This window comes from Tasmannia lanceolata, unplaced genomic scaffold (genome assembly GCF_043159265.1).
Source record: "Tasmannia lanceolata isolate RefF3 unplaced genomic scaffold, GAP_Taslan_0.1 ptg000015l, whole genome shotgun sequence".
Classification (NCBI taxonomy): Eukaryota; Viridiplantae; Streptophyta; class Magnoliopsida; order Canellales; family Winteraceae; genus Tasmannia; species Tasmannia lanceolata.
Window position 1 is genome coordinate 13,192,557 of NW_027518692.1, and position 19,256 is coordinate 13,211,812.

Genomic DNA, 19,256 nt, shown 5'->3' on the forward strand with positions numbered 1-19,256 from the left:
TGAAACGAACAGGCCCTTAGTAGTCGTTATCTTTCGGCATGGGATTGATGCCCGTTCAGCATGAGACCAAGACCAAAACTATTTGGATGACATAAACCATTCAATCCCCACTCTAGATGTGTGGTGCTCCAATATCTTCTCCGTAGGATGATCCTAACCCTCCAAAATATTTGTTATAAAATGGACGGCTCAAAAAGTAAAAATGACAATATATAAACCTCTTCAGATCAAAGAATTAGGATCATCTTATGGAGAAGATTTTTGGAAAACATCCCATTTACGATTGGGAACAAGAAATGAATGGTTTAGATTATTGAAATAGGTGAGCCCTACTACACTTTGTTCTACCATATATCTTCATGGCAAATACAAGCCCATGAATCATATAACGTATCACTTTATTTATTAACCCTAGCCCATATTGTGAGCTCTACATAAAAGAAATTTTTGAAACTTTGAATAGAAGAATCACGTATGATAAGGTAAAGGTGGTTCACTAAACTTTGGTAGCTAGTGGCAGATCTCCTTTTGTCACACGTTCAGGACACACGGGCCTGCTATTAGTAAAACTCTATTTTCAGAGTTAGGCATATTGAGGAGGGAAAAAGTAGGGATAAAGAAGCAAAATTAGAAAAGGGTTCCTGATGACGACGATTCGCAGGTTTTGCTGCAACGACCTCCTCCGTTTTGCTCCTGTTAATCTAGACCATCTCACAGAAACCGTGAGTGTTCTCAGTTCTTTCATTATATTCTTAATTGGGTCTCCATCTATCTACTTATTATTGCACCAAAAAATATATAAATCTATCTACCGATTCCTTCTATTTTGCTGTTTCTAAATTTTTTGGGTTCCAATGTCAGTTCAATATGTCGTTCTACATGACTTATTTGGCTCGATGGCCTGACTATTTTCACGTGGCCGAAGGACCTGGAAATCGAATCATGGGTTACAGTAAGCCTTTGATGCCTTTCTTTTTTCAGTATTCATTTGGGTGTTTTTTTTCCTTCTATTGAAGATGATAAACCAAAGACAGTAATAGTTTGTGCGCTTATATATTAAAATCGTTAAATACAAAGAGTGGGCAATTACGAAATCAAGAATTAAGAACTTTTGTGAATTGGGTTTTTTTTTTTTAAGCTACTAGCAGTGTATGAGTAATAATAGTTTGATAGGTAATTGGTTAATTATTCAAATCATGGTTACCTGGTTTGCAGCACTTGTTTGGGAATTAGGGTTTGTTGATTTGGTAAACTATGTCGTGAATTGATACATATTGGCCAAGTTGTAGACAATTTGACCTTGCCAAGCACGATTTTCCTATTGCTTTTTGTATTGGCTGAAGTGATATAGATTCGACAGATATAACCATGCCTTGGTATGGTATTATCCTAGAATGGGCTTTCTGGGTTTTACATGCTCCACCATTTTTACGAAATAGAGGATTTCTAGGATTCATGCTAGATTTTGTTACAAAGCCTTCCTCGTTCATGTGTGGGATTTTATAATGTTTCTTTGGATGCCTCTTGAACATGGTCGACCTCAGGGTGGAGAACATTTGATGCAAAGGTGGCACTACATGATCGACAAAGGTTGAAGGATGTTAGATTGTGGTTAAGTTTAAATATATCAATTTGGAATGAGAAACCCATCAAAGGGTGTCTCAATATTGGTGGGTGAATTTGGTTAGGAGAAACCCACTTGGTTTAGGAGCACATAGTGTTGCGGTTCCACGCAAAAGCAAATAGTCCCACATCGGATAAGTGAAATGGATAGGGATGGGAATGGGCACCCTCCCTCTAATGGCTAGCTTTTAGGGGTGAGTTCTACCCGGTTAAATTCCTACAAATGGTATCAGAGCTCAGGGCGTGGTAAACCTGGTTTGCATCCGAGGGTTGGAATGTCCCTCAGGGAAGATCTCGGAAACCCCGGTTTAGTTATCTCGTGGTTCCCACGTTGCCGCCACGTGGAGGGGCGAGATTGTCCACGTTGCTTCCATGTGGAGGGGGAGATTGTTGGGGTTCCACGCAAAAGCAAATAGTCCCACGTCGGATAAGTGAAATGGATGGGGATGCGTTATAAGGGAATGGACACCCTCCCTATAATGGCTAGCTTTTTAGGGTGAGTTCTACCCGGTTAAATTCCCAGCACATAGTCGGTGTAAATTTCTTTCCTTGAACTTGGAATTGAACCAAGCTCAACTCTTCTCAGAATATGATAAATAAATAGAAGGGATTCAAATGTTGTTTCTGAGGTATTATGGAGTAAATGCAAATCAACTAGGAGGATGAAGAAATAAATTACTTGTAATTCCTAAAACCAAGTTGGAAGTTATGATTTTTTTTTTAACAGGGGTGTGATAGTGGATTTATTGTGAATGGTGCAAGATGACTGAATGTTTAGCTCCCAGCAGTGTATGAGTTATAATAGTTCCATAGGTATTAGGTTACTTATTCAAATCATGGTTATCTGGTTTGCAGCACTTGTTTGGGAATTAGGGTTTGTTGATTTGGTAACCTATGTCGTGATACATATTGGCCAAGTCGTAGACAATTTGACCTTGCCTAGCACGGTTTTCCTTTTGATTTTTGTATTGGCTGAAGTGATATAGGCTCGACTGATATAACCATGCCTTGGTATGGTATTATCCTAGAATAGGCTTTCTGGGTTTTCCATGCTCCACCATTTTGACGAAATAGAGGATTTCTAGGATTCATTCTAGATTTTGTTACAAAGCCTTCCTCGTTCATGTGTGGGATTTCATAATGTTTCTTTGGATGCCTCTTGTACTTGTTCGACCTCAGGGTGGAGAACATTTGATGCAAAGATGGCACTACATGATCGACAAAGGTTGAAGGATGTTAGATTGGGGTTAAGTTTAAATATATCAATTTGGAATGAGAAACCCATCAGAGGGTGTCTCAATATTGGTGGGTGAATTTGGTTAGGAGAAACCCACTTGGTTTAGGAGCACAGATGAATGATTTGTACTAATCTAACCTGCTAGTAAGATTACAACACTGGCATATTCATAACTCCAAGCTGGTTACTCTGCTTTATTTTATGAGGATGATCATAAAAGGTTTTAGGGTTTTCATCGGTGCCTATGCTGGGAGAAGCCATTTCTCCTCTGTAATTGTGGAGTGTTAGGTCATAAGTGGAAGACTTTTAGTGACACATCCATTATTGTTTGCCTGGGTTACTCTAATATATGTTGTATTTGCACACTTCTCTTGCATAATGCTGGACGCTGGTATAGATTTTGACAATTTTGGCTATTTTATTCAATGCAAATTCTCTCATGACTGTCGATTATACCCATGGATCTAAAGTTTGGAAAGAACCGCTCTCTTTTGTGATTTAGCGATTGTTTCTCTCCCCATTTGTAGGTATATATTATATGTAACACTCTCGTTCTTAATTGAGAAAAAAACACATGAAGGTTAGAGTTTGCCTATTACATGGTTCATGCGTAGCTATGTCTACAATTTCATTAGCTTCATATGAGATGCAGCTAAAAAACACGTCGATACCACTCACTAAATCTTTAGTCCCATCAATGATGTATACTAACCTCCATACCCAATACTTCTCTCGATGCTCAATTAGTTCCATTAGAGAAGTACCCTTCAATAGGTTTCTTGCCTATATAAAAATAAGAAGGCTTGACATTCCAAGGAACTCGAGTGTCCACTTCATTTCAGTCTCCTTCGGCGGAGGGGTATATGAAACCAAAAATAACCTCTCCTCTATTGTCCCCAGCTCCGCTCCAATTCCAATAGGCCTCAGAATACCATCGAACTGCCTGTGAAGTGAGTTTGATTTGTGCTCTGCATGGGCTTCATCCAACTAGTGATAAGTGCTTTCTTTTTTTAACCTATTTCTAAAATTTCCTTCTAATTGCTATGAAGTTCTTGAAACTGATGCCCCAATATGTCTTTTCACTAGTTGGAACTATACTACCATGTCTTCAAATGCTGCTTCTTGGGCAAGGTTTTAAATTTCGGTTTCGGAAGGCGTTTCGGTCGTCACCGAAACCGAAATTTCAGCTAAATTTCTGAAATTTGGGCGAAATCTAACGAAGTCAATTAACGTGAGATTTTATCCCGTAAAAAATTTCGGGCGAAATTCCCGAATGAAATTTCAGGATATTATTAAATAATGAATAAATATCAGATCTTTTGTGTTATCCCTTAAATTTCGGCCCGAAATTTCTAACGGTTCGATTTTAGCCGATTTCGATTTCGGTCTCGATCGAAACCCGGAATTTCGGATTTCGGTCGAAATTTGAAACCTTGTTCTTGGGCAAAAATGACAACATTGGGCCATGGAGACTAGCCACTCAGGGAGATTGATTCTAAAGAGGCAAAAGTTCATGGGATTTGTCTTGTGGACCCTTCCCTCCTTGACACTTTTGTTAGAATTGTGTGTGGGTGTGTATTGTAGCCATAAGGGCATAGTAGTCTTTTGTATGCTCTCTTTCCTATAAATACATAAGTGAGGGGGAGGATCCCTAACTCACTCTTTCTCTTCTTCCTCTTTCTTTCTCCCTCTTTGATGGCTTCTACATTGGTATCAGAGTCCTAGGTTTTGAGGCCCTAGGGACCACCTTGCAAACCCCCTTCCTCCTCCCATCTCCTCTCCCATCTCCTCTCCTCCACTCCCCGCTACAGTACCGCGACAGTACCCGCTGCAGTTCCACCACTACCACTACCACCACCACCACCACCACCCTCCACCTCCTGCTCCACCACAACAACCACCTCCTCGTCCCCAACCTCCACCATTTGAAGCCCTACATATTCTAAAACCCTAGTCCTCTTCTCCTTTTCTTCCTTTTTCCTTTCTTTTTGTCCCTTTCCTTCATGGCCTAAACATTTTAGTCCCCATAGCTCTTTCTGCGGCTCTGATTCCTTTGTACATTTATGTCTTTCTCTGTTCGAGGCCTTATCATGCCTCCCATCTCTCTCGGTTGTAGTGGTTGTCATCGGAGCCGCGGTATTCTCTCTTGGCTCATCTAGTGGCCCCTCTTCCTTTCGGGCTCTGCAGTTGTAGTGCTTGAGCTCCTTCTATCTTTCTCTTCATGGATCCTCCATTTATTGCGGATCCTTCTCTTAGCCTGACTTTTTCAGTTCGTCCCTCTACATTATCTCCAGCTTCCTTTTTACCTAGCTCTTCTTCATTGGTGGATGGTTCATTCCCACCTCATTATGTGCCCTCTCTCATGGAGGACTATTCGAACGCTGAGCGGTGCCTCGTTAGCGCCTCTACTCATTCTGATTCCGTTGATGGCTCTACTATTGTGCCTATAGCACTAGTGATCGTGCTCTATTGCTGCCTATAGCACTAGTGATCGTGCTACCCGTGGTGGCTGTACTTTTGGCCGTGGTCGTCGCCGTAGTGTACGTGTTGGTGGCCGGGATCTTATCGGCGGCCGTGATACTGGTGGTCGTCCCCGTCCATATTGCTCTCATTGTCGGCGGGATGGACCTTATCTTGACACTTATTATGCTCTTCATCCCGAGCTCCATCCGCCTCCTGAGCCTCGCATCGTTCACTCTGTACACCATTTGGCTTCTGCTCCTTAAGCTATATTGGCTTCCTCTTCACAGCACAGTACACTGCCCCTTCTAAGGGCTTCTTTGTCTCTCGAGTTGACTATGATGAGTTCCAGCGCCTTCGATTATCCCGTCGCCCGCAGAGTGCCGTCTTTGCCCAACCAGGTAGTTTCCCTGCCTCTTTTCTTTCTAGCTCTAACTCGTAGATCATTGATTCCGGGGCATCGAACCATATGACAGGTACTTCTTCATCTCTTAGTTCCTTTCGGCCCCTATCCTTGCAGTCTATTACTCTTGCTGATGGGAGTATTACTCCTATCTCTGGTATTGACAGTATTTCTCCACGCCCTGGCCTTACCTTATCCTCTGTCTTATGTGTTCTCAAGTCCCCTTTTAGTTTACTTTCAGTTAGTTAGCTTGCCAAACATCTTCATTGCTCTGTCTCATTTTATCCATCTTATTGTTTGTTTCAGGATCTCTCGACTGGTAAAACGATTAGTTCGGGACGTGAGGTGGATGGGCTTTATCGTCTCGACTATGGCCCTTCCAGTACTGTTCTGCACAACTCCATCAATGCCTATCAATAGCACTGTCGCCTTGGTCATCATTGCCTCGAGCGTCTACAACGAACCTCCATTGTTCCTACCCCCATTCAGCCATTTCAGTGCGAGACCTGTGAGCTTGGCAAACACCGTCGTGTGTCGTTTCCTCCTAAACTTGTTAGTAGAGTGTCGCACCCTTTCGAGTTAGTACACTCTGATGTGTGGGGTCCCGCGCGGACTACGTCTCTTTTTGGATACCAATATTTCATTGACTCATTGATGACTTTTCTCGCATGACTTGGCTTTATCTGCTTAAAGACCGCTCGGCGGTTTTCTCTGCCTTTCTCACCTTTCATACCGAGGTTATAAATCAGTTTGGTCGTTCAATCAAATGTTTGCGCACTGATAATGCTCGAGAGTACTTTTCATTATCTAATGGCTTCCAAGAATTCCTCTCTACTCGTGGCATCATCCACCAATCTTGATGTGCTCACACCTCCCAATAAAATGGTGTGGCAGAACGTAGGTTGAGATCTTTACTGGGTCCCATTGAGCAAAGATGGGTTGTAATTGTATAGCGATATCTGAAAACATATCTTGGGGACGCCCTAAGGCGCTCATGGTATCATTATGAATATACAAGCCAAAATTGTGAAAGCCTAGAAATATACATGCCCACAATCTTCATGTGCTCACACCTCCCAACAAAATGGTGTGGCAGAACGTAGGGTGAGATCTTTACTGGATGGGACCCACACTCTTCTCATTCAAATGCAGGTCCCTAAGACCTATTGGGGTGATGCCCTCCTTACAACCTGCTTCCTTGCCAATAGGCTTCCTTCCTCTGTCCTTGGTGGTTCATCCCCATTCGCCTTGTTACATCCCCAGCATGACCCTTTTCCTCTCACCCTTGTGTGTGCTTTGTCCACAACCTCGGCCCCGGATTAGATAAATTGGACCCTCGCGCTGAGGGATGTATCTTTCTTGGGTATTCTCGGACCCATAAAGGTTATCGGTGTTACAGTCCTCGCTTACGTAGGTCATTTGTCTCTGCCGATGTCACCATTTTTTAGTCCGAGTCTTACTTTATCACTCATCATGAGGATCGTCCCGCAATTCTTAATTTGGACATCATGCTTCCTTGTCTAGCTCTTCCAGACCCCATACCTTCTCCTTCCTCGTCTCCTCCTTTGCTGGTCCCTGAGTCTTGCATACCTTCTCCTTGCTCGGCTCCTCCTTTGCCGGTTCCTCCGTCTAGCACTGTTTATGAGCCCTCCTCTTCATTACAGGCTCCAGAGGCTCCTCCTCCAGCTCCTATGAAGACATATCAACGCAACTCGAAGTCTACAGCCCATCAGCCTCCTCCTGCACCATCGACATCTCAGCCGGAGATCACGACTACCTCTTCTCAGGTACTTGCAGATTCTCCCATTGCCTCGCTTACTCATTCTCATAGTACTGCTCATCCTATTTCCTCAGTTGTTTCCTATGACTTTCTGACCCCTATGTTTCAGAGTTTTGTATCTTCTTTGTCTTCTGTTTCTGTGCCACAGTCCTTGCCAGCAGCTCTTGATCATCTTGGTTAGCGTGCGGCTATGGACCTTGAGATGGAGGTCCTTCAGGCCAATCATACATGGGTTTTGGTTCCTCTTCCACCTGGAGCTCGGCCCGTCGGTTGCCGTTGGGTTTATGCCATCAAACACTTACCTGACGGGACAGTTGAGCGCCTTAAGGCGCGTCTAGTTGCCAAAGGTTATACCCAAACCTTTGAAGTTGATTACCAGGAGACATTTTCCCGGTTGCCAAAATACCATCTGTCAGGGTTCTCCTCTCACTTGCAGTTAACAACAGCTGGCCCCTACATCAGTTAGATGTGAAGAATGCCGTCTTACATGGAGAGCTTATTGAGGAGGTGTATATGGAGCAACCTCTTGGGTATGTTGCTCAGGGGAGATGTCCTCCTCAGTGTGTCGGTTGCGGCGATCTATATATGGCCTGAAGCAGTTCCCTAGAGCTTGGTTTGGCCGGTTTAGCGATGCTATCATGCGCTTTGGCATGAAGCAATGTGTTGTTGATCACCCTGTCTTCAGTTTTCAGTCGGGTGCTGGTTGTGTTCTATTGATAGTGTATGTTGATGACATTATCATTACAGACAGTGATTCAGTGGGGATACACAAATTGAAGACATTCTTGTAGAAAGAGTTCTCAACCAAAGATCTGGGACGTCTTAGATACTTTCTTAGCATTCGGGTTGCCCATTCTACTAGAGGTATCTCTCTCTCCCAGCGGAAATATGTGTTGGATCTTCTTGAGGAGACAGGTTACCTTGGAGTGAAACCTGCCTCATTTCCTATGAACCTAAATGTGAAACTTCTTCCAGAAGAAGGGGATTTGTTAGATGATCCTGGCAGATACAGGAAGCTAGTGGATAAGCTCATATATCTTACAGTCATTCGTCCAGATATATCATATGTTGTTGGTGTTGTTAGCCAACGTATGAGCTCACCCCGTACTTCCCACCTTGTAGCAGTGATTCAGATTATTCGCTACTTGAAAGAGGCACCAGGGAAAGGCCTCCTATTCAAGAAGCATGGGCATATCAAGTTGGAAGGATTTTGTGATGCAGACTGGGCAGGATCTCCTGCAGATAGGAGATCCGGATATTGTACTTTTGTTGACGGCAATTTAGTGTCATGAAAGAGTAAGAAACGGGACATTGTTTCCAAGTCTAGTGCCGAGGCAGAGTACCGAGCTATGTCCCATACTAGTGGAGAACTCCTTTGGTTACGTTCACTCCTATCTGAGATTGGTTTCTCCCCATCTTCTCCAGCTCAGCTTTATTACGACAATAAGGCTGCGATTCATATAGCTACCAATCCTGTCTTCCATGAGAAAACCAAGCACATAGAGGTTGATTGTCACTTCATTCGATAGCGAATTCATAGAGGCGAGATTCATGTTTCCTTCACTCGGTTTGTGGAGCAACTAGCGGATGTTTTCACTAAATCCCTTAGTAATACAAAATTAAATTACATCTGTAACAAGCTGGGAATGTATAATATATACATTCCAGCTTGAGGGGGAGTGGTAGAAGTGTGTGTGGGTGTGTATAATCTAATGGTCTGGAAAGAACCTGCAATTCGGGAATCGGGACCTTAAATCCCGGGTGGGATCAATTCAGAGCTATTACCCACTTACAGTCATCAGTGGAGAAGAATCATGATCTACTTCTCATGATCAGGCAGAAAAGTTCATCTTATGAAAAGTCGTTTACAAGCCCAAACAAGGCCTCATTCTTTCCACGTATAATACCTTCTTTACTTGTCCAGCAGATGAGTTCCTCTTCGTCCACCTAATTGGCAATCTGAATATGGTTATGCCCCACTGATATGAATTGGCAATCTGATGTAAGCATATCACAGGGGGTGTGTAAACTTTCTCTTCCATCCTTCACTGGAGCAAGATATTGGTCATTTGGTGCACTGTTGGGTAGATCATAGTCTGCAATAATCAACTCCAAGTAACATAATCTCCACCACCCTCACCACTAGGAAGGAGGCTTGATCCCTAACGAAATCTCAATTCAAAAGTAGTTACCTATTACTGAAAATTATATCTAGTGATAATTTAATTCATGGGATGGCTCGTTCTTTTCAAAAAAATAATAATCATGGGATGGATTGTTGAACATAATGTCAAACCTACTTTTGTGATGACCAAGATTTCTTATTGATACATAACTTCCATCCATTTTTTTTTTATTAACACCAGATGTTATCTTATTTCTTTATATTGATGAAGCCTAAAAGAGCTTTGATGTTTTAAACATTTTCCATGTTTCTCTTTCCTTGGATCAGAACTATATACTAGTACTAGTTACATTATCTTCCACAGCTGTTCAGCTATAGGCTAATGTTCTAATGTTGCTAATTAATTCAGGACCTGTGGTTTAGTGCTCGTAAAACAAATATCTCTTTAGGAGAGGTTTAGTTCATTTATTGAATGCCGTTCCTATGTTACCGAACTTTTTCTTTTTGGAATTTTCCATATCATCTCATTCTCTTAGATATTATCTCAATTCATAACTTTTTAAGATTTGTTTATGCAGTTATGGGCAAAGTAGAAGGACAAGGTGAATCATGGCATGGGCATGTAACTGCTGTAACTGTTGCTCCGGAATACAGGAGACAGCAATTAGCGAAAAAGCTCATGAACTTGCTGGAAGACATCAGTGACAAGATGTAAGAGGAATTCACATTTGTCTGTCATGGTGGAAGTTCTCTAGAACTGAGCTTTCGTTATAGTGGCATCAATTGAAATTTATGCTCTGATAGTAGGTTATAAATCTTGATTGTATGTGTTATCATCCTTCTTGATATAAAGAAATGTGTCTGATAGTAGGTTGTAAATCTTGATTGTATGTGTTATCACCCTTGATATGAAGAAATTCATTTTTTGTGCTTTTATCATGCAAAAACAGTAAGGACATCTGGCAACACCTCTAAATTTTTCTTTCCTCAAAATCATACAATCATCTTTAACAAGGGCCGACTTGATTTTTTTTTTTACCACAGCTAGTTTGGAGTTTACTCCATTTTGCAAGATTTGGACCATAGAAAATACATATAACCTTACAAATCCTGAAGATGGCTTGAGAAAACAAATTTTGGAAATGGATCAAATCAAGCATGGAAAAAAAGGGAACAAATCAACAAGACAAGGGATGGATGATGAAATTGATCATCAAAACAAAGAGCTTAATCTCTAAATATCTTCAATTCCAGAAAATGCATCAAGAGAATGTCTCAATTTCCAGAAACAAAAAGAAAAGAAAAAACATGTATAGGACTCAGCACTCACCTAGGCCTCCCACAAGATCTCCATGCTGTATACCTTATCCTAGCCCTTTCTGACAGCGCCCTAAACTTCTCCAGTTCCCCTAAACCCTGCTCCTTCACACTTGAGTCCAGCCCCTACACCCCACCCCAATCAAATCACATCTGTTTTACCATTTTCTGAAACCCAAATCAGCCTCCACTCTTCACCTTTTGGAGCCTACATTAGGGGTTGATCTGAGAGTTTTCACATCTGCTGTTTTTATTTTGTTAGTTGCACCTCATTTGCACTAATTTGTTTTTATGGTTTGCGTTAGTTTTTGTAGATCTATTATATTGCACTTTGTTTGGTTAGATTAATTTCCTTGTTGATATTCAACTCAAAAGTTATAGATTTCAATGATTGCTCTAGTTGTGGATGATTATTATGTCTTGTTTAATTTGATTGAAAGCATATGCTTGCTGCCTCAGTTGAACTAGTCCCCATTATCGCTACTAAAAGTTCAACGGAATTGATTTGTGAATCCTGGGTTTGCATTAGTATATCAAGAATCCCTGTTAATCAATCTTTAGTAGACCCTAAAACTCTTGAAAAATGCCATTGGTAGCTGTCAGTGCCCAAGGATTTATCTATTTCTTTCCAAAATACCACGTTTCTAATCCCATTCGTCATCAAACTCCTGGTTCGACATGGAGCTGTTCTCATTCTCAAGTGCTACAAAAGCCAATTCGCCAAGCTTGTGTCCCCATCTGTTTTTGTGTATTGCTTGCTATCAATATTCACAGTCAAGTCTTCTACCTCAGACTTCCCTTTTACAAGTTGGTCCCTCATGCATTTGATTGAATTTCTCCTCTTTCTTGCGGTGGCCAAGTTGCTCTCAAGTTATGTCTCCAACTTATTTCCTCCAAAAAATTTACTCATACCCTTTGCTAAATTTCATTCTATCTTCTTTCTCCTATTCCATTAGAGCTCTCTTCATTCCGTGCAAACTGTTTATCTGATTTAATGTGTCTTCCCTTCTCAGTTTGGTATCTTGTAAGGTCATAAGGCCTCTTTTCCCTACTTTTTGTCTTTTGTTTGTGAGATTTCAGTTGGTTCCAAATTGGTATACCTTCCATCTCTTGATAATCAATGGAGAGTGATCAGAAGTTGGTTTCCCTTAGGCTATTTGGCGGACCTGGAAATTGTTCTTGGTGGAGTCCAAGGCAGGTGATTATCTTTCTTTTAATGACTGTTCATTATCCGTCGCTACTTTAACTCATTGACTTCATCTGCCATCTCATCAAGGAGACAGAGATGTAATTTGTGTCACTCACTTCACTTGATTTTATGGGCTTGGTGGAGATTGTTCCTCCACTACCTACAGAAGTTTTTGAGTGCTCCAGCGACAGACTGCATGCACCACCTTTGCAACACCAAAAGTACTTGTACATATTTTCAATTAAATAAAAACACAAAATGCCAATCTTTTCAGTACTTTTTCTTCTAAAAACTAATGAGTCCAATTTTAATGAATAACCACTCCAAAAATTTCAACTGAACAAATAGAAAAAAATAATGAGATGTAAAAGGTAGGGCGGACTTGCAGCTTGCGCGACATGAGAGGAACATTTTGAAGCAGGTTCTTGAGCTGGAGTGCGAAGGATTTACCAAAACAGGAACAGCACCCTGAAAGGAACTGCAATAGAAGTTCAAGAATTTGCCTTTTAAAAGGTAACCCTGAGTCAATGATTGATTTGGGTCCTTCTAAGAACTGCTGAGTCAAAGAAATTGACTGGTGATCATAGTTGTAAATTCCGTTTCGGTCGCCATTTCGTTTTGGCCACCGAAACGAAATTTCGGTGGGATTTTGGTCATTTTGGTGCATTTTGGTCGAAACTTTTCGTTCACACAAAAAATGTATTAAAAAATATGAGAAAAATCCAAAAAAATAAAAAATCAATAGAAAAAGATGAAAAAATAATAAATAGTCTAAAATATGTATCCCAATAGGCATATTCATTACTTAAATACATAAAGTCTTGCACAAGTCCAACTAATAGTCTGATACATAGAAAAAACATAAAAAAAGAGATACATGAAAGTGAAACATAGACAATAGCTAGTAGCAACAACTCTCAGTCATCATAACCTGGATGATCATACTCAATGTCTTCTTCGTCGTCGTCGTCGTCGTTGTCGCCGCCTTCATCACCACCTAGACCACCAGTAGGGACATCTTCTTCAAGAGGCATGAGAAAGTCGTCGTCGTCGTCGTCTCCGGCCCCAACCACAGTAGTAGGTGCTTCAAGATTTTCCCACCCAATGTCTTCCGGCGTAAATATGACATCTTCTTCTTCTGCAACCCAATCCATCATGACATCCAGATGGTCTATGCTCAAAGGGTCACTAGTGGTAGATGATTTCCTCAACTAGTCCCTGAAAAGGAAAACATTAAGTTTAATGTCAAAGGTTAAACTTAAAAGCTTAAAGTGATGAGGTGAGAGCTGAAAACATTATATTACGTTGTATACCTTTCTCGAAACTTAAGATTGTAATGGACAAACACCGAGTCATCTAATCTCTGGTGCTCCAACCTATTTCTCTTTCCAGAGTGAATGTGTTCGAAGGTGCTCCAATTCCTTTCACACCCAGTCGCACTGCAGGTCTGACTGAGGATTCTGATCTCAAAGGTCTGTAATTCTTCCACGTCACCTCCGAATTGATTCCACCATGCAACTGTAAAGTAACAAATAGTAAAGCATTATTTGTTGAGAAACTGAAAGTTAAAATGAATTATACTTAATTAAACAAACAACTCAAATATACCTGGTCCCAACTTCGTTCGGTTGCGGATTGCAAGCTTCATTCCAAACATACCCTTAACCACTCGATAATCCTCAATCTGATTGGTGATGAGGTCTTGTGTAGCTGCATCAGGTACCAGTCGAGTGATGCATGCCAACAAGCCTCTGGTTACTTCACTGTGCCTAGAGAAGGTAGGAGTGAAAAAGAGAGCAGGGTTAAGAAAATATCCTGCTGCATGGAGGGGACTGTGGAGTTGCCTATCCTATCTTTGGTCGATGATCCTTCAGATGGGATTGTAATCTGATTTTCTCTTCAACCTCTCCTTGATGTTCTCTTTGGCCTTATCCGTGGCCTCATATAGGTAACCCATCACCGGTTTGTCCTGCCGATCTACCAAATGCAGCACTCTCACTAAAGGCTCGCTGATGTTTAGAATGTACTTGCATTGGTCCCAAAAAGATTTATCCAACACAGTACTAACTACCTCTTCACTCAGTGGGTGTTGGACAAACCTACTAGTACTATACTCATCGGACACAAACATCTGCTGAAATGCTTTCCAATTCAACGCCAGACTTTGTATGCTAATGAAATTTGTAGCAAATCTGGTTGCAGCAGGGCGGCATAACTCCTTCCCACCTGTGAACTTCTTCCTCATCAAATTCAAGGGGCTTCCATGGTTGTAGATGAACTTTGTAATCGTCCGAGCCCTCTCAATTGTGGTTGCTATGTGAGGAAATACAGTCGGTTTGCACAGATGCTCCAAAATGAGATCTATGCAATGAGCTGCGCACGGAGAATGTGCCAAACGCGGCTTCTAGTCTTTTCCCAGCAGCTTTGTAACTTGGCTCACTGTCAGTTACAAATTGCACCACATATTCCGGATTCACCTCTCCGACAATCTTTTCAAAGATATTGTATAATTCATCGGCATTCTTCATTATGCCAGATGCATCAACGGATTTGAGGAATATGACTCCTTTAGGGCAGTACACCAAAAAGTTGATTAGGGAACGTTGTTTGGTGTCTGTCCATCCATCTGCCATAATGCTATTGCCAGTGTATCTCCATGACATCTTAATCTCCTCCAAGTAGTTGTTTACCTCATCCACTGTATTCTTCAAAATGGAACCCCTTAAAGCATGATAAGTAGGTGCCTTATAACCCGAACCCACGGCATTCACAGCATCAAAGTATCAAACATAGGTTGCCAGAAAGGTGAATTGGCAACGTTGAAAGGGAGATTGGCATCGTAGCAAAGCATGCCAACCGCCATGTCTGCTCTATCCATTGTTTCTTTGGTAGCCAAAGCACTTTTAATGCTTGGCTGGGCTCCAGGGGTTGTTCGTGGTGCAAAGAAATTCCCGATCCCTCCTGTGATTCCCTTCTTCTTCCTTTTTGTACCACTCGGTTCTACAAGAACTTCCTTACCTCTTCGTTGAGGCAATTGTGTGCCAATGTTTTCTTTATCCTGCTCTTCTTCTTCGTCTGGTGTGCCATAAAAACTTCCAACCTCTGCTCTGGATAGGCTCATCCTAGCCTTTTCTTTTCTTTTCTCTTTGCATCTAAAAGTTGCTTCATTCGATATTTTACATCTTCAGTCACTTTTTGCATGATGCTACTTCACCAGGAACAACCGCTAAATGTTCTTTCAAGCGGGTTATACCTCCACCCGATATGACTTTGTCACAGAATATGCAAGTTACTTTATTTTTTTGACCTGGAACCAATGTACCGTAAGCCCATGCCGGGTCATCCGATCTAGCAGGTGCCGAACCAATAGAGGATGCTCCTGCAGAAGGTCCCGAGCCCGACCCACTCATTCTGAAATGAAGTAGAAGAAGGGGAAAAATGAATTAGAAGAAAGAAAATTGAAACAAATTACAAAAAAATGAAGTAGAAGGGGACAAATGAAGTAAGAAATAAAAGAAAGGAAATGGAAAGAAATAAAGAGAACCTTGAGGTTGAACTTGATTTGAAGAGAATAAGATAATATTAGCCTTCCCTCACTTGAAATTTGTAGTGTAACTTGTAAGCCTTCACTTGAAATTTGTATTGTAACTTGTAATTTGCAAGCCTTAGGAAATAGTTCTTATAGTTGTAAGTTGAAGGTAGGCCTTCCCTTTGCTCCAAAATGGACTTGGATTGAGTTGAAGAAGAGTGTAGACTTGTAGGAAATTTATTAGAATAGATAGTGTAAGTGAAAGTAGAATAGAGAAGGAGAATCACTTATGTGAAGGTGGAGGAGAAGAAGGTAGGGGAAATGCTATTTATAGAGTTTTTTATTGTTTGTGCAAGTAAAAATGACTAGAATACCTTTTCAAAAAAAAATGACTAGAATACCCTTCCCAACAGCTATAAACAGTCACATTTTGAGGCTAAAATGGTCAAAAACCCAAAAGAGCCGTTACAGGGGCATTGATGTAATTTTTGCAAAAAAAATCAAACTAGCCGTTATAGCCAATTTCGGATGAAATTCAAAATTTCGTCCATTTCGGACGAAATCCTAAATTTCGGAATTTCGGACAAAACGAAATGTTTCATCTATTTCGGACGAAACGAAACGAAATTTATAAGTATGCTGGTGATTGATTTTTTGAAAAACTTAAGAGTGGGGTTCTTATCTTGTGTTGATAAGCTCTTTACCCCAAAATAACAGAAAGAAGCCCTCTAGTAAGTTTGAAGTTCCCTCTTTAACTCTCCTCTATCCTTGGTACCTAACCATAAGGATCCAGTACCTATTCACCCCCTAGTCTCCTTTTATTTTTGCTGGTCTTATAATGTGATATCTAGTTCTGACCATTTGGTAATTTATTATAATCTGTTTCCAACTTTTTACTAACTAAATTTCAAGCATTTGTGATTCCCCCCGTAACTGGGCTGAGTTCTGAATGAGTTGTGTTTCTGGATACTGATTCCAGCTGCTGAGGCATAACAATAAAAATGTACAAATCTCAGAGCTTACTTTACATTCAATTGATAAATTTTTAGTTATGTTTTCTCATTATTAATTATCGGCTGTACTGTTTAAGTGGATGGTGCTCTGCTTGGGTAGTGAAACTCTTAACTTTCAGTTGTGGTGAAGTACACAATCATGGTTGATATATCACCAATTGCTGCCTAAGGAATTGCATATCAAAATGCAACAAAGCAACAAAATCCTTCACTTTTTTTTTTTTTGAATGGCGTAACTTTTTACTTTTGGTAGGTCATCGCTATGTCACAAATATCTCTGATATTTTCAAAATATAGCGTGTTTATCTCGAGATTTTGATAAAACGACAAAATCCCGAACTGATCCCGAGATTTTAAAAATATAGCGATATTTCCGTTTTTATCATAAAATATCCCGATAATATCGCGATATTATCCCGATATTTTTATTTTATATTTTTTCTTAAATTTAATATTTTTATATATTTTTTAAATAATTTTAATTTTACCATTTATTTCCTGATATAAACCCCAAAAATTAATAAACATTAATGTATCCCGAGATTTTCACTTGCCGAGAAATTCCCAAGAACGACATTTGTGACATAGGGTCATCGTTGATTTTCATGTCATTAAATCTTGAAGTTCTTTCAGTGTCCCGTCATTGCCATAGAAAATGATTATAGCAATGATTTCTATCCCTTCCATTTCAGTGTAACTACCATGCTGTGCGTCTCTTATGATTTGGGGCCACAGACCATGCAATGTTATAATGGAGCCCATGTTGGTGTCTTTAGTTGTTTTTGGGTGTTGATGGTCACTGTCACAGCACTGAGAAAATGTTTCTTGGCAGGGATAAGGCTTACTTTGTGGACCTTTTTGTAAGAGCATCCAACATGCCGGCCATAAAGATGTATGAAAAGGTATGATCCTTCCTACCTTTCATATCAGCTTCTATAACTTTCCATTTGTACCACCACTTTTATTATCAGTAGTGTTTGAGATGTACCTTGCACACTTCTCATTTAAGGAATGTTAATTTTCAACAAATTGGCTGAGACACCATAAACTTGTCAAAATGGCCAGGACACCTATGCTCCATCTATTTACTTCGCTTTTATAAACACTCTGACTGCACTATAGAGAATCATAACCATCCAAACGGCTGTTGATTTTTGGGTCAATACGTCAAAACTTAAGGGGTTGTTTTTGTAATTTCCCCATGATATAGGAGGAATGATCTTCTGTGTTCACCCCCGAAATTTTCAGTGTAAGCAGTTGCTGGAAACTATATGATCTTGATTGAATGATCATATATGCTCCACATTGGACATCTGAAATAACTAGTCATCCTCACAGTGAATGTTGTGAGCCTCTTGGGGAGGGTTTTTTTTATTTTATTTTTTATTTTTTGCAATGACAAGCATCTAGGGAAGATTATTCCTATATAGACATGGATTATTAGTTATTAATTATTGAGTTCTTATGGATTTCCCCTTTTTGTCTCCTCAGCTTGGTTACATCATCTATCGACGTGTCTTGCGCTACTACTCGGGAGAGGAAGATGGGCTAGGTGAGTCCACCTAATATATACAGTGGCATGATCTACAAATCGAACAATACTTACAATGATTCTCATGTTCTTCTGGTTTTTTCCCTGCCATTTTCAGATATGAGGAAAGCATTATCGCGCGACGTTGAAAAGAAGTCCATGATCCCTCTCAAAAGACCTGTTACCCCTGATGAACTTGAATATGACTAAAATGCTTTATCAGTTATTTTCTCACTAAATGGGTGGAAATGCATTTACATACTTATGCCTGCTATGGTAATTATATATTGCAACCTGTAGACTCTGAACATTTTCTTTAATTGATTGAGGTCGGACATCTACACAATTTATGATGCTGAAACCACAAAATAAGATTAAGTTTTTCTCTCGAATATGAAGAAAAGGGCCATGGGGAAACAGTAGGCAGAGTTGTAGAAGCTCTTGCCAACGTTGAAGAATTGCTTGGTTTCACAATCGGATCCATGGGAGCCTGGAGTACACATTTTACAATCTCTTGAATTTCATAATTCTATTGAGTGGACAGGTGTCTGCACTGTTTGCATCCGTTACTTGGGCCTTGATCATATAGAGTAAACAGTATGAATCACAAAATTTTCTTCTATTAATTAATTATTTTTGTTGGTAATTTTAAGAAACATGAGAATGGATATCTAACATGCCAAGCAAAGAAGCTCTGGCTTTTGGGTTTTTTATTTTCTAGGCAAAAATCTTAAATCAGTTTCTCAGCCTTAAACAGGAGAAATGAAAAACAGACTTTAAGAAGGACGATAGAGGGATGTGTAACGAGGCTCAGGAATGCTTCTGTAGGTCTCAGCTTTGACTGAGCTGGGATAAGCCCTGCTTTGGATCTCTGATTTGAAAGATTACAAATTTTAATAAAAAGTAGAAACTGTATTACAGCACGAGTGAACAGCAGCTATGCAAACCCAGAAATACAAAACATTTACATCCTACACTAGCCCATTTGAGTTTTAAAACATTATCCTTGTGATTTACCCCACCCATCTCAAAACATGCCATGATTGTGT

The 19,256-nt window shown here is 40.4% G+C and overlaps 1 protein-coding gene across 1 annotated transcript; it reads left to right on the forward strand.

Annotated features, from left to right (window-relative positions):
• The first annotated feature begins 539 nt into the window (after positions 1–539).
• On the forward strand, positions 540–18,553 carry LOC143846535 (Acyl-CoA N-acyltransferases (NAT) superfamily protein). The gene is made up of 6 exons (XM_077354991.1): positions 540–722; positions 862–952; positions 10,207–10,339; positions 17,509–17,578; positions 18,168–18,228; positions 18,326–18,553. Exons 1-6 carry the CDS (start codon positions 645–647, stop codon positions 18,415–18,417), a joined length of 525 nt encoding a protein of 174 aa, XP_077211106.1. The 5' UTR covers positions 540–644; the 3' UTR covers positions 18,418–18,553.
• Positions 18,554–19,256: the final 703 nt, after the last annotated feature.